This window comes from Ctenopharyngodon idella, chromosome 15 (assembly GCF_019924925.1).
Source record: "Ctenopharyngodon idella isolate HZGC_01 chromosome 15, HZGC01, whole genome shotgun sequence".
Taxonomy (NCBI): Eukaryota; Metazoa; Chordata; class Actinopteri; order Cypriniformes; family Xenocyprididae; genus Ctenopharyngodon; species Ctenopharyngodon idella.
In genome coordinates this window covers 34,722,807-34,738,089 of record NC_067234.1, presented here as the reverse complement: position 1 = coordinate 34,738,089, position 15,283 = coordinate 34,722,807, and the positions used below count along the sequence as shown (strand labels likewise).

At 41.0% G+C, this 15,283-nt stretch overlaps 2 protein-coding genes across 3 annotated transcripts; both read left to right on the top strand.

The window, feature by feature from the left end:
- Positions 1-1,803: 1,803 nt before the first annotated feature.
- Positions 1,804-6,936, top strand: LOC127495240 (myelin protein zero-like protein 2). Of its 2 annotated transcripts, none has more exons than XM_051861931.1 (4): positions 1,804-1,954; positions 3,358-3,524; positions 3,601-3,811; positions 6,097-6,936. In XM_051861931.1, exons 1-4 carry the CDS (start codon positions 1,915-1,917, stop codon positions 6,267-6,269), a joined length of 591 nt encoding a protein of 196 aa, XP_051717891.1. In that variant the 5' UTR covers positions 1,804-1,914; the 3' UTR covers positions 6,270-6,936. The 2 variants fall into 2 exon arrangements, with proteins under 2 accessions (XP_051717891.1, XP_051717892.1); XM_051861932.1 differs by lacking the exon at positions 1,804-1,954 and adding an exon at positions 2,784-2,905.
- Positions 6,937-7,573: 637 nt separating this feature from the next.
- mpzl3 (myelin protein zero-like 3) lies at positions 7,574-14,903 on the top strand. The gene is made up of 6 exons (XM_051861928.1): positions 7,574-7,886; positions 11,425-11,594; positions 11,744-11,954; positions 12,298-12,460; positions 12,538-12,598; positions 12,855-14,903. The coding sequence occupies exons 1-6, from the start codon at positions 7,829-7,831 to the stop codon at positions 12,924-12,926; spliced, it is 735 nt and encodes a 244-aa protein (XP_051717888.1). The 5' UTR covers positions 7,574-7,828; the 3' UTR covers positions 12,927-14,903.
- Positions 14,904-15,283: the final 380 nt, after the last annotated feature.

Below are 15,283 nucleotides of genomic sequence, written 5' to 3'. Positions count from 1 at the left end.
GCTCAACTGCTCCACTTCTCTCAGAAACTCCTCAAGAACTGAAACACACGAAATATAACAAACACTTTACAACAAGGTACATCAGCTTACAATGAGCGATTAGTTTTTATTAATCGTTGTTAATGTTAGTTAATCAAAACAGCTGTAATTGTTAGTAATGTCAGTTCAGGCGCAGTAAATATTACTGAATATGAAAATGATCAGTTTCCTTCTCATCGTTCAGACCATTAAATGATGTTAGAGACAATATGAAGATGAAATAACAGAAGTCAATTTAATTTCTACAGTGACCCCAAAAAGTGTTTGAGTATTAAAAGTATAATTTCATTCCATAGATTAAATGAAGTGACGTCAATGAAAAGATCCTGCAGCAGAAACACACATGATCTATATATGCAAACACACGTCTACAGCTGTGTTTCTGTGTTTACTCCACATCAGTACTGACACTCTCTGATCAAAATGGTATTCAAGATTGTATTTGTATTGATTTCATAACAGAGCAGAGATTCATGCTTTATTCTATGATGATACTGAGATGTTAGAAGGAGAGAGCATGTTTCAGTATTTGATCGCTGGTGATTCAGCAGGTGTGAATGTGAGTCTGTAGCGCCACCGTGTGCTGAAGCTTCAGAAGACAGTCTGATGCAGATCCTCATCCTGTTCTGTCCATGTTCTCTCAAAGTTAGGAATAAACGTTCTTCCAGTAACGTTAGTAGAACGTTCGTTCAAAGTTATGTGGTCTTTAATAAACGTTCTCTAAACGTTAGCGCAAAAACATTGTTTATACATCCGTTTTATTTTCTTAAATGTTTTAGTTGAACATTCGTCTAACGTTTTTTAAATGTTTCAGAACGTTCAGAGAACATTCAAAAGTAACGTTCATATAATGTTTGAAGAATGATACACTGGAATGTTCACATAACCAAGAAAAAACGCTTTTAAACATTTTTAAAAAACTGGACATTTTGAACATTCAGAAACTGTTTTCATAAATTCGAACGTTACAACACTCTAAAAAAATGCTGGGTTAAAAATAACCCAAGTTGGGTTGAAAATGGACAAACCCAGTGGTTGGGTTAAATGCTTGTCCAACGTGCTGGGTAGTTTTATTTAACTCAACTATTGTTTAAAATGACTGTATGTCTGGATTAAAATGAACCCAAAATATATTGGAAATTAAAAATCAGACACATAATTACTAGAGGCAACAATAATAATCAAAAGATGAACATTTATTAATAAGCAATTTAATAAATGTTTATTGTTTAATTATTATTAATTAAACTTATTAATAAATGTTCATTTCCAACATATTTTGGGTTTATTTTAAGTCAGCCATATAGTCATTTTTTAACAATAGTTGGGTTAAATAAAACTACCCAGCAGGTTGGGTCAAACATTTAACCCAGTCACTGACTTTGTCCATTCTCAACCCAACTTGGGTTGTTTTTAACCCAGCATTTTTTAGAGTGAACCGAAATGTTTTTAGAACATATTTTTGTTTGCTCCATAAAACAACTCATGGCATGAACACATTAATCACACATTGATCACAACTTTGTGCTCTGCTGCGTTTAATCTTCAACTCAAACACTCCAGCTTTACACAGAAGAACGCGTTTAACCAGAAAGCAACGAAGCAAGTGACATTTATTGTTAAAAAACACACTTTTGACAAAAGATTTGTATGATTTGAAATGATTGAGCAGTATGACTGACTTTTTTGAAAACTTCCAGCCTTTAATTGATATTTAATCATCTAATATTAATGAGAGTCACATATGTAAGTAAAATACTGTTGCTGGTCTGTGTTTCCTGAGGGGCGGGAGCGCGCGGCGCGTCCATGTGTCGGAGGCTCAGACTTTGATTGAGTGTGTGTGTGATCGGACTCGTGCGTGTTCGACGAGCTCATATGATGATGATGATGATGATGATGATGGTCGCCGCCTCAGGTCAGTGTGTTCTTCTTCATCATTCTTAGCTAATTTTCAAAACTTCTATAGATTTCATTAATTCAGTACAGCCGTGTGAAGCGATGTTAAACTCTTTTTCTTCTTTTCCACTGCACTTGAAGTTTGTCATCTATTGTCTCGCGACTGGATGAATGTTTCATGGCATGTTTCCTGTTTTTGATTTATGGGTGAATTCTGTTTCCTGTGTTCTCGAGGTGAATTAATGATCACTGCAGATCCTCGAGTTATAATCCGATTCTCACGCTGCGCTGCTGTGAGTGACACCTGTCAATCATCACGCGCTCTATAATCGGGTTACCTGTGCACGCGCGCTGTCATCCATTCATTCACAGATTCCACTGCATAAACAATGAACATTTCAAATATCAGAATCAGGACAACTTTACAGGAGCTTTATTGATGATGTGACTTGAATAAGAGTAAACAGAAACATTTAAGACAGTGTGTGTGTGTGTGTGTGTGTGTGTGTGTGTGTGCGTGTGTGTTTGTGTGTGTGTGTGTGTGTGTGTGTGTGTGTGTGTGCGTGTGTGTTTGTGTGTGTGTGTGTGTGTGCGTGTGTGTGTTTGTGTGTGTGTGTGTGTGGGAGAGAGAGAGAGTGAGTGAGTGTGTGTGTGTGTGTGCGTGTGTGTTTGTGTGTGTGTGTGTGTGTGTGTGTGTGTGTGTGTGCGTGTGTGTTTGTGTGTGTGTGTGTGTGTGCGTGTGTGTGTTTGTGTGTGTGTGTGTGGGAGAGAGAGAGAGTGAGTGAGTGTGTGTGTGTGTGTGTGTGTGTGTGTGTGTGTGTGTGAGTGATTAGATCTACTCCATTGTTTTCTCCAGTCGTTCCACTCTTTCAGGAAGTTCGTGTGAACAGAACAAACTCCACCTGCGTCTGCCGTGAGATTCTTCAGACTCATATTAACATCCTCTGTTTGTCTTCAGGAATAATGAGAAGTTCAGTCAGTTTTACTATCTGCAGTTTAGTTTTAATAAATGCTCCGTTTGGACTAAAGAGGAGGTTTTGAGCTCTGAATGTTTATTTTTATAGTTTAATAAACTCATAGATCATCAAGGTATTATTGTAAAGCTTAAACACTCAGAATTCATCCTGTGGAAACCGTGTTGAAATTGTACATTGCATTGCCATAGAAATGGGCTGTTAGACTCAGTTTTTGTGATATCGACTTTAAACTTGGTTTAACATACGGCTTTGATTTTATAGCAATTTTAGAGTCCAAATTATTTTGTAAAATATATATTTTGTATAAAACAAAACATGTTTATTTGCTTTACAGTATAATTTTGGTTGGTTAACCCTTCCCTGAGTGACTAACTTCACTATAATGATTTGTGAAAGTGCATGTCTGCGACAGCGCACTACGAATGATAATAATCTGTGTCTCCAGGCTGGTGTGTCGCCGGTATCCGAATGTTCACGGCCGGTGAAGTGAAGGCTGTTAACGGGACAGACGTGCGTCTCAAATGCACCTTCCAGACTTCATCTGCGATCCGAGAGGCGAGTGTCACGGTGTCCTGGAGCTTCAGGCCACTCGGACCCGGACAAGCAGAAACGGTGAGACGCGCTGGACCACACGCGAGTGTTTTCTGTTTCCTTCTGCACTTCATTCTGACTGTCTCTCACCAATCAGGTGTTTTATTATCAAGAGAAGCCCTTTCCTCCTGTGGAGGGCCGCTTCCGGAAGAAGGTGGATTGGGCAGGAGACATCAGTGGCCGCGATGTGTCCATAGTGCTGCGGAAAGTGCCGTTTAGTTTCAATGGGACGTTCACCTGTCAGGTGAAAAACCCGCCAGATGTGCACGGTAACGTTGGTGAGGTGCGTCTACGAGTCGTCACTACAGGTGAGCGTCAGCTTTCGTTTTGTCTATGGCTATGTCTACACTCAAGTGGTGCTCACTGCAGAGCCTAATGACATCCACCTCTTGACCTAGACCAGCTCCACCTCTGTGGATCTAATGGGTGGCTAGGGTGTGGTTGGACCTTCTAGCTCCACCCATTACACCCAAATTACATCCAGAGAGGGAGAGCTGGACGTCCTGAGAGAGGGGGAGCTGGGCATCTAGAGAGGGGGAGCTGGGCATCCAGAGAGGGGGAGCAGGGCATCTAGAGAGGGGGAGCTGGGCATCTAGAGAGGGGGAACTGGGCATCTAGTGAGGGGGAGCTGGGCATCAAGAGAGGGGGAGCAGGGCATCTAGAGAGAGGGAGCTGGGCACTTAGAGAGGGGGAGCTGGGCATCTAGAGAGGGGGAGCTGGGCACTTAGAGAGGGGGAGCTGGGCATCTAGAGAGGGGGAACTGGGAATCAAGAGAGGGGGAGCAGGGCATCTAGAGAGGGGGAGCTGGGCACTTAGAGAGGGGGAGCTGGGCATCTAGAGAGGGGGAACTGGGCATCTAGAGAGGGGGAGCAGGGCATCTAGAGAGGGGGAGCTGGGCACTTAGAGAGGGGGAGCTGGGCACTTAGAGAGGGGGAGCTGGGCATCTAGAGAGGGGGAACTGGGAATCAAGAGAGGGGGAGCAGGGCATCTAGAGAGGGGGAGCTGGGCACTTAGAGAGGGGGAGCTGGGCATCTAGAGAGGGGGAACTGGGAATCAAGAGAGGGGGAGCAGGGCATCTAGAGAGGGGGAGCTGGGCACTTAGAGAGGGGGAGCTGGGCATCTAGAGAGGGGGAGCTGGGCACTTAGTGAGGGGGAGCTGGGCATCTAGAAAGGGGGAGCTGGGCACTTAGTGAGGGGGAGCTGGGCATCTAGAGAGGGGGAGCTGGGCACTTAGTGAGGGGGAGCTGGGCATCTAGAGAGGGGGAGCTGGGCATCTAGTGAGGGGGAGCTGGGCACTTAGTGAGGGGGAGCTGGGCATCTAGAGAGGGGGAGCTGGGCATCTAGTGAGGGGGAGCTGGGCATCTAGAAAGGGGGAGCTGGGCACTTAGTGAGGGGGAGCTGGGCATCTAGAGAGGGGGAGCTGGGCACTTAGTGAGGGGGAGCTGGGCATCTAGAGAGGGGGAGCTGGGCATCTAGTGAGGGGGAGCTGGGCATCTAGAAAGGGGGAGCTGGGCACTTAGTGAGGGGGAGCTGGGCATCTAGAGAGGGGGAGCTGGGCACTTAGTGAGGGGGAGCTGGGCATCTAGAGAGGGGGAGCTGGGCATCTAGTGAGGGGGAGCTGGGCACTTAGTGAGGGGGAGCAGGGCATCTAGTGAGGGGGAACTGGGCATCTAGTGAGGGGGAGCTGGGCATCTAGTGAGGGGGAGCTGGGCACTTAGTGAGGGGGAGCAGGGCATCTAGTGAGGGGGAGCTGGGCACTTAGTGAGGGGGAGCTGGGCATCTAGTGAGGGGGAACTGGGCATCTAGAGAGAAAGTTCTGAAACATGTAGTAATAACTGTTAGATGAACGCCCCAATTAAAACGTTTCAGGTAAAAACATTCCATGAACGATGTATAAATAATGTTTTTGTGCTAACATTTTGAGAACATTATTAAACACCAGACACAGGTATTTAATAAAAACTTTTTAACGAATGTTGCATTAATGTTACTGGAAGAACCTTGTCAGAATGTTAGCCAAAGTTCTGTGAACGTTCCGTATTAGCTGAATAGCATTTTTAAGAGTTTTCCAAAAGTTGATCATCTGCTCTGAAATATTGGTAAATGCTAAAACCATATTACTGTGCATGTGCTTGAGATGACATCATAAAGTTCTTATACCATTCTTCTGGATGGTTATTTTATTAGCAAAATATCCCACTGCTCACTGGTGCGTTCAAGTCGCACTCAATTGCTATTCCACGGTCTAAAACACATGATGTTTTGCAATTTTTGTAATATGAAGATTAAAGTAACATTTATTTTTAACAACACTATGAAAATGAATAGCAGGCAGAACAATGCCAGTATAACCACTGATAAATAAAAGTACAATATGACTAAACATGTGCTATCATTTTTGAATATCTCGGTCAACGCGAAAAAAGATTTTTAAATCTATCCACTTAGCAGAGTGTTTCAGTTTTCGCAGGACAAAACCACATCTCAGTGTGAATGAAGAACAAATCGTAGAGAAAAAGATGTGTTTTCAAATGTATCTGAGAGTTTGTGTCTGCAGGCACGAGTCGTTCACATGATCTCTGTGTCATTTCAGCCTCGCTCTCTGAGATTGTAATTCTCTGTGTGGCCATTGGAGGCGCCATTCTGCTGATTCTTCTGGTGGTGATGATGGTCGTGTTCGTGCGTCGCAGTCACAGACGGAGGAATAATCCGGAACAAAACCACATGATCCTGCGACAAGAGCAGAAGGTTCTGACGGGCTGGTGAGGCATTTGCTCAGAGAGATCGGATGAGCTTTGCTTCTGAAATCATTTCACATCACAAACTCACACACATGTGGTTTCCCTTGATATCTCAGTGATTGTCAGGAGTTTTCTGGAGTTGGGTGATGTGCCTTCATCTGTAACTCTTTAGTCATCAAGCGTCACTATAACTCATATTCATCTTACAGATCACGTGTGTTTAGAAGTGTCACGGCTTCTGCACGGGAATCAACATGTTTTCTTCAGAATATGTGCAGATCTTGCTTATTTGTGTCTGTAATGAAGGGACAGGTTTGTTTTTCTCTGGTAACGGGCAGATCTTGGTTGCTATGGTTAACTCTCTTCACCTCACAGAGGTTTGCACTGCTATTGCACACACGCTGGATGATGATGATGATGATGATGAGGAAGAGACACATCCACACTGATGTGTCTGTCGCCCCCTGTGTGTCGATCTGAGCACTGCACTCTAAACACACAGAAGATGTTCTGTAGAAGATGAAATTCAGCACGACAGCACACACACACACACACACACACCAATGCTTTTCCATCAGTAAATCTACATTAAAGAGCACACAAGGTTTTATTGTGTAATTTCATGTTTTTGCATTTCTGTTCTTGAGTTTTATCATAAAAAATAAACACTAAGAAATTGGTCATGCTCATAATGTGCCACATAACATGCAGAGGTAAACTTTTTAAACAAATAGCATTTATCACACACACACACACACACACACACACACACACACACACACACACACACACAGTAAATGTATTGAGTTGTATTATATGGTTTGTTCAGCGCCCTCTACTGTCCAGACGCTGCTGATACAGCACAGAGACGCCTCTGTCACGTGTCACCGGTCACATGATCGACTTTTCTCAGCGCTGCTCAGGATGGACCAATCATAGTCATTTGTGATTACTGCAATAGGATTTTAAAAAATATATTTTATAGAAAATTATTAGGTGGAATTTGTAGTTTTACTTTAGAAATCAATGAGTGGAATTATTATATATTTAAATAAGTAGGGCCTATACTTTTTGGATCAAAAACTTCTCCATTCAGACAAAAACGCATTGAAATTTGAATGAAGCGCCACCTGGAGAAACTACCGATATGTGTTTCATAGTCATCTTATTTCAGTCCTTTTCATAAAGCTCATTTCTATTTAATAGGAAACGATCTAAACTTCATGAAAATTGAATCAATTGTTAATATAATCTGACATAAAACCTTTAGGCCACAAAGTTTATATCACATCATAGCTGATATATTAATAATGTATCACACTAATAATACATTAATCTCTGCACTGATTTTAATAGAGTTTTGAGAGTTTGATAAGAGGTTTTGAGACATTAATAGTGATTTTGGTGTGTTTTTAGAGTCTGTATTTGAACTTCCTGTTTCACCTGTTCGGCAGGTATCAAATACTCTCAAACATGGAGGACAAATACAAGCAGCGACATAAACGCGACTAATATCTGCTCAAATATCTGCTCATATTCACTCATAAGCACTCGTATGTGATTATATATGTGCTATTGTTTATCATGGATGTAAATGGAAGCTCGTTTAAAGGAGTTTTATCGTGTGTTTACGTCGGTTTCGGTGAGTTCTGCTGTTTTGTTCACTTACTCTGAGACTGAACAACTTTGATAAAAGGCTTTCAGGGATTTGAGGTGTCTTTTGTTTCTGAGAGATTGTAAATCTATAACTTGGTGTCATTTGAGATCCGTTGAGTTTTTTTTACTTTCTGTTTGGGTGAAAACGACACCCGAGAAAAGACCCTGTCAATCATCTGCCGTGTGTAAACATATACATACGTGTAACGACACATTTCGCTGAATTCCAGCTTTAACCGAATATTTCTAGTTATTTTAAACCGGTAACACTTTAACACAAGATCTAATGCATTAAGTAAAGTTAACTGACAATAAAAAGTACACTTCTTACAGTGTTTATTAGGCCTAATCTTTGTTAACCTTACTTTATAAAAATACATCTGTTCGTTGTTAATGTTATCTCATGTCCTTTAAATAATATTAACAGATTCAACTTTTGTTTTTAGTAATGTGTTGGTAAATGTACCTTACTGTAAAGTGTGGGAACTCTTGTTATATCTGTCATGTGTTTAAATGAAGAAGAAAGGCAAAATATTAAACATCACAGATGTATATTTACTGAGTAATCCACTATTTTATAGAGGGGGTCAAAATGACCATTTTCACCTGAGATTTGGAGCCAAATTAGAGGAGTGAAAAATGACTTTATAAAGATGGCAGCATCATTTTATTTTTACACAGAGATTGGTAGATCTATTAGTAAAATCTGTTGACTTTATCAATCTTTGTTTCATTATATGCCAACAGTGACTGTTCAAAAATGGGGAAAAAAGCACTTGCTTGTGTTATTTGCCTCAAGATCTTTCATTTCCAGAGATATGGAGATCTTAATGCGGCTCCATGAGTAAATTGGTCAATTGTACACATTTTCAGTGGTCAAATGTGGGTCACTTTGCACACAGCTGATTCTTTTCTCTTTTAAAGAGGAATATCTGAACAACAAATAATGTTGAAGCTAGAAATGTATCTTGTGTTTTTCTATCATTTCAATTTCATAGAACATTCCTGTCTGAGTGCCATAAATATTATTTTTCTAAAGTTGTCATACCTGTAACTCTAAAAGTATTCAAGATATCTTAATATCCTTCTAGATTCTCATTAATAATAAACTTTTCTTCTGTAATCTTCATTTTCGAGGCTCTATATAGTTCAGTCCCATAGATATGGGGATCTCAAAGCAGCTCCATGTCCAAATTGGTGAATTTCAGTGGTTGAAAACCAAATGTGAGTCACTTTTCATACAGCTGATACTTATTGTTTAAAGAAGATTGTCTGAAGAATCAGTAATACTGAAACTAGAAATGTATTTTCTTTCCCTCTATCAAAACAATTGAATACAACACACCTCTCTGAGTGCCAAAAAAAAAAGTGTTTTGCCGAAGTTTACATGTCTTAATGTCATTTTAGATTCTTGTTATTATGAAACTTTTCTTCTGCAATCTTCATTTTTAAGGCCCTGAATGGTTCAATCTCATAGATATAGGGATGTCAGTGTGGTAACGTGTAGATATGATACTGCGTATTTGAACTTTTGGTAGCTTCAGAAGCTGTTAAAATGAACAAAATCTCATCGTCCAAATATCCCTAAAACTGATTCAAATATAGATTCTTATAAATACACTTGAGAGCAAGTTATTGTGCCTCAATCATTTTCAGTTGATTTTTGGTACTCGAAGAGTTATGTTTTATGCAGTTATTTTGATAGAGGGAAACAACATACATTTCTAGTTTAAACATTATTCTTCAGACATTCTTCTTTAAACACAATAAGTGTTAAACTGTGAAAAATGACCCACATTTGGTTTTTGACTATTGAAAATGGGCAGTTTACTCATGGAGCAACATTGAAAGCCCCATATTTCTGGGATTGAACTATCGAGGGCCTTAAAAATATGGATACCTAGAGAAGGATTTGTTAAGAAGAATCTAAAAGGATATTAAAATATCTTTAACACTTCTTGAGTTACAGTCATGATAACTTGAGGCAAAAAACACAAGAAGTGCTTTTGTTCCATGTTTGAACGGTCACTGTTGGCATATAATGAAACAAAGATTGCTAAAGTCAACAGATTTTACTAATAGATCTACCAATCTCTGTGTAAAAATAAAATAATGATGCTGACATCTTTCTAAAGTCATTTTTCACTCCTCTAATTTGGCTCCAAATCTCAGGTGAAAATGGTCATTTTGACCCTCCTCTACAAAGTAGTGGATTACTCAGTAAATATACATCTGTGATGTTTAATATTTTGGCTTTCATCACTATTTGTGTTTGTCTTTACACAGAAAAAATATGAACAAAATCAAAAATTAGAGCCAGGGAAGTTTTTGAAGTTTGGGTGATTTGACACAGAATGAGCCAGCTGCTGTAAATGACTGATTAATCAACAGTGAGCTCTTAATTAAACACTGAAGCTCATATGAACTGAATGAATCTCCACACAGTCACACACACCGAGTTCAGTATGATGTCATGGCGTGAGATCACAGGCTCGTCCCAGAAGTGACATCATCACGTGATCTGATGGGGTTTCATTTACTGGATCTTCAGTCATGCAGTGTTTGTGTTTCTGGACAGACTCTGTTTGAGAATGTGCCAGCTGCATAAAAGTTAGTCATCGTTTTCCTTCAAGAATGGTCATAACTTTAAGTAAGGTAGACTGGTCTAATTTGAATCTGAAAAGTAAGACTGATTACCCCTAACTAACGGCTAGTCGGTCAGATAGTCTTAGTCTTAACGTAATAAAACGTATCCTAGTGATTGTGTTTGTGTAACTGGTTACATAACGGAGTCTAGTCGGTTAGTGAGTCTATAGTTTATAGTGTTTTCTCTTTAGATAAACTGTGATATCAGAGCCGAGTTTGCAGTTTATGATTTTTATTATTCTGAGGAACTGAACATCAGATATGACAGATATCTGATTCATGTCCTGCACCGTTTACAGTCTAATAATCTACACTCATAAACTAGACTGAGAGCGAGTGATGCAACAAAACTCAGACGTTACAGACACTCGTCTGCTGATCATGATGTGATCTGCTTTTGATTCACACTAAACTTCAGTTATATACGATATCTATACGATAATGATAAAGATATTTTAAAGTCACCATAATATCTTCTCCTCCCTCTTGCAGCATCTCTTCTCTTCTCTGATGATGAGGGCGGGGCAACCTGTCACTCACATGAGATCCACCAATAGCAAACCACAACCATCCAATCAATTCTCCACAGACAAAATCAAGCCCCGCCCTACATTTGTTCTTGTTTGAGAAGCGTTTCACTCAGATATACGACACAATAGAGAAGAAAAGACTAGATGAACGATAAAAACATTGACAGCTAATCAGAATCCATCCTGCTTTGAAGAGCTCAAGCATTTAAAGCGACAGACGACAAAACTGCAGCGCTTATAATAAACAGAACATCGTCTGCTGGTGTGGATGATAATATAGCTATCGTTCTTGGTCTGAACAGGCCTTAACCCTGTGTGTGTTTGTGTGTGTGTGTGTGTGTGTGTCAGTGCTGTTGAGGAGTGTGTGTTGTATCTCAGTGACGGCTCCTGCAGAGATCAGCGTCGTCCGAGGATCCACCGTCACCCTCTCCTGCTCCTTCACCTCCTCCAGTCGGGTGACCAGCGCCATGTCCGTCGACTGGAGCTTCAGGCCCGAGACCGGCGGTCCTGCCAAAATGGTGAGTTACACGCGGCTGGTGATCAGCCGTTCAGATGGTGTGGTGGTGAACATGAATCATGAATCATTGGTCTGATGGCGCACCCAGAGGTCAGAGGTCACTCGGGTCGTCAAAATGCTTTTGAACACATGTTCTGTGTTTCTCTCTAGTTCTTCCACTTCTCGTCTCAAGCGTACCCTCCGCTGGAGGATTATTTTAAGGACCGCGTGAAGTGGCTGGGCAGCCCGTCCCGCGGCGACGCTTCCATCCAGCTGCTGAACGCCTCGCTCACCGATAACGGCACGTACATCTGCGCCGTCCGCAACCCTCCCGACTTCCACGGAAGCCCGGCCCAGACCGTCCTCACCGTCACACCGCAGAGTGAGAGCAAACATTCAGACAATGCTTTCTTGAGAATTAAACACATTTTCTGTTTTTCTTGGGGTGAAATAGGACACATTTTATATACATTGAATCCAAAGGGACTTACATTGCATTCAAGGTTTATATTTACAGTAGTCAACATTTGAAGTGGATCAAAAAAGTTAATCACAGTTGTCCTAAGAACTAAGTTGTCCTAAGAAGAAGGTTTTAGGACAACTTTAATTAAAGGTTTTGATCCACTTCAAATGTTGACTACTATACATTTTATCAGTTCTTGTTTTCTCTGGGAATCGAACCCACGACCTCGATGTTGAGCGCGTCTCGTCTGTGTTTCTGTCAGGACTGTCGCTGACCTTCACGGATGTGGGCGTGTTGCTGGTGTTTGTTCTGGTCCCGTCAGGAATCATCATGCTGCTGCTGCTGGGACGGATCCTGTGTCCGTGCTGCTCCGACTCTCAGAGTCCCGTCGCGGCCCAACACTCGCCCATCGAGGTGCTCGCCGGGTAAGAAACGAGCGCACTGAAGCAGAGCGTTGAGAGGAACGCTGTGCTGTGAGTGATGATTGTGTGTCTCTTGACAGAGAGGAGTATTTCTACGGCCAGACGGAGCAGAAACACTCGGTGTGCTGCTGTTACTTTAAGGTAAACCTCCGTCTGGAGTGTGTTGGGAGACTTTATTCTGACTTATAACTGTATAGAATTGGTTTCATAGTTGATGAGTTATGTTTACATCCACCTATTTTCCACTGAATGTTGAGGCGGATATATTTTTTAATCTGAATTTGTCTCATATCTGATGAAGTTTGCATCATTGATTCTGTTATTGTCCTGTTTTTTGAACCAATCTGTATTGTATAAAGCGCTGTATAAATAAAGCTGATGGTGGTGTTTGTTTCAGGGCTCTGAATACGAAGACGACTACATGCACGAGAAACCGCATGAACACACCTTCACCGAGTCACAGTGTTAGAACTACTTCAGAGAGAGAGTGTGTGTGTGTGTGTGTGTGTGTGTGTGTGTGTGTGTGTGTGTGTGTGTGTGTGTGTGATAGTGTGAGTGTGTGATAGTGTGAGTGTGTGATAGTGTGAGTGTGTGATAGTGTGTGTGATTGTGTGAGTGTGTGAGTGTGAGTGTGTGAGTGTGAGTGTGTGAGGGTGTGAGTGTGTGTGTGTGAGAGAGTGTGTGAGGGTGTGTGTGTGTGTGTGTGTGTGTGTGTGAGTGTGTGAGTGTGTGTGTGTGTGTGTGTGTGTGTGTGTGTGTGTGAGTGTGTGAGTGTGTGGGTGTGGGTGATGGTGTGTGTGTGTGTGTGTGTGTGTGTGTGTGTGTGTGTGTGTGTGTGTGTGTGTGTGTGTGTGTGTGTGTGTGTGTGTGTGAGAGTGAGTGTGTGTGTGGTTCTTGCATGGATAAAGTTTGAAAAACCCAAACGTCATTCTGCTGAGGAGACTTCCTGTTTGAGTGGGTAATTTTGGTTATTTATGACAGAAAGCGATGGACTGTTACTGTAATCTATGAATTAAATGACTATAAAAGCTTACAGAAGACATGCTGATTTTGACATCCATGAATCACCTTAGATGGTCACATGAGGGATTCAAGTGATCCGACTGGTTGATTCTGTTCCCTGAGATCCAGCTTGTCTTATCATTTATTTTCATCCTGATAAAGATGTTTGTACAAATCCTATTTTGTTTAGATAAATATGAAATATTACTTTAACATTATTAACTTTTTTTATAAACTAATTATTTTTGATAATTCACATCATAGAACAACGTTAGCATTCAAACATCCAAAAGTCTGGATTGAATCCTGTTGGAGGTTTTTTTACCGATGGCGACGCTGCCAGTTTCTGCTGTTTGATTAAAGAGAAAGCATTCAGTTAAAGCTGCAGTCCTTAAGTTTTGCCTCTTTGTCTCCATCTCTGTTTGAAACCTGCAATTGCAGTTATTTGTGGAATTATCATCTTTATGTGGGTTGTGCGTCAGCGCGGATGAATCTAATGTTTGCTGTCAGTCACCGGTGTGGATACTGTACTTCAGAATCACAGATTCTACGTCTTGGAAGTATGACCAAAATAAGAATTTTCACTGGAAAATGTCATCTGAACATGTAACATGTCTGCCACTTTTGATCTGACCAACTGAGAAAAAAAGCATTACAATAAATCACACTGCCAATGGTGATTAAATGTAACGATCGCTTAGTTCGGATTACGTCAAACGGTGCAAATTATTATTATTATTGTTATACTTTGTTCTCAAATTGATCAGCATTATCAGTATTGTGTGACTGTGTGTATTTAGTGTGTATTAGCATTACCTGTAGATTTCAGTTTCTGTAGCCACTCCGCAGCCCGAAACCTTTTGACTATGGATGAATCTCCAGTTGTCACTGATGTTTGTCATTTGGACCTTTCTGGATTACAGTCTGCCATCAAAATGATAAGTTTAATTATTGCAGCTGCTGTGAGAAAAGGCTATAAATGATCCGCCACCTGCAGCATCCTCACATGATATAGCCTACTAGCTGTAATGACGCAAAGACGAACGGTGGCATGCTCGAATTTCCCTCAGAAACCCACAGTACCACCCGAACTAGAAAACATTATTACAAGCTTACCGTTGTGAATCGGGCTAAGGTAAGGAGATAGTTTTGAACACTGGCTGGTTATGAACTTGCTTGATTTTGGATAATTTTTACCCAAAAAAAGTTATGGACTGTAGCTTTAATACTGAAATATGATCTACATGTTAATTAATTTCATGAGCTGTTCAGTAGCTGATGGCAGGTTGAATCTCACTGTGTAATATCTCTGAATGCTGTTGTTAACTCTCCAAACAGGGTTTAGTTGTTTTCAATGTATTTGCTGAAGCTTAAGGTCAAATGTATTAAAGCGTTAAAAAATATATACAAAATATAAATAAATGACATTTAAATTAAACACAAATCTGAATCTGATTCCCTGAATCTCCAAATATATTCTTTTTTTCATACACCCTTCAAAATAAAGGTTCCAAAAGGGTTTTTTTCAGAACCATGGAACTGTTTGGTTCCCCAAAGAGCCTTTCAGTGATCAGTTCCTCATCTGTCAGTCACTACTACTTTATGTCGACAAATGGAGACTCACTTGGGAGCCCCAGTCAGCTCAGAGTTTGAGAAAAACGGCCAAAGGAATTGGCGAGTGGAATTTGCATGCCAAGCGACTCCCCTGTACATACGGGTATATATGATGGCGGCTCGCCATCAAATTGTAGGTGAGTGTCTTTTTAAAGATGCCTTTCCATCGGTGTGTTTCTGGTTGCAGTCGTTTCCTGTCTTTATCTGACG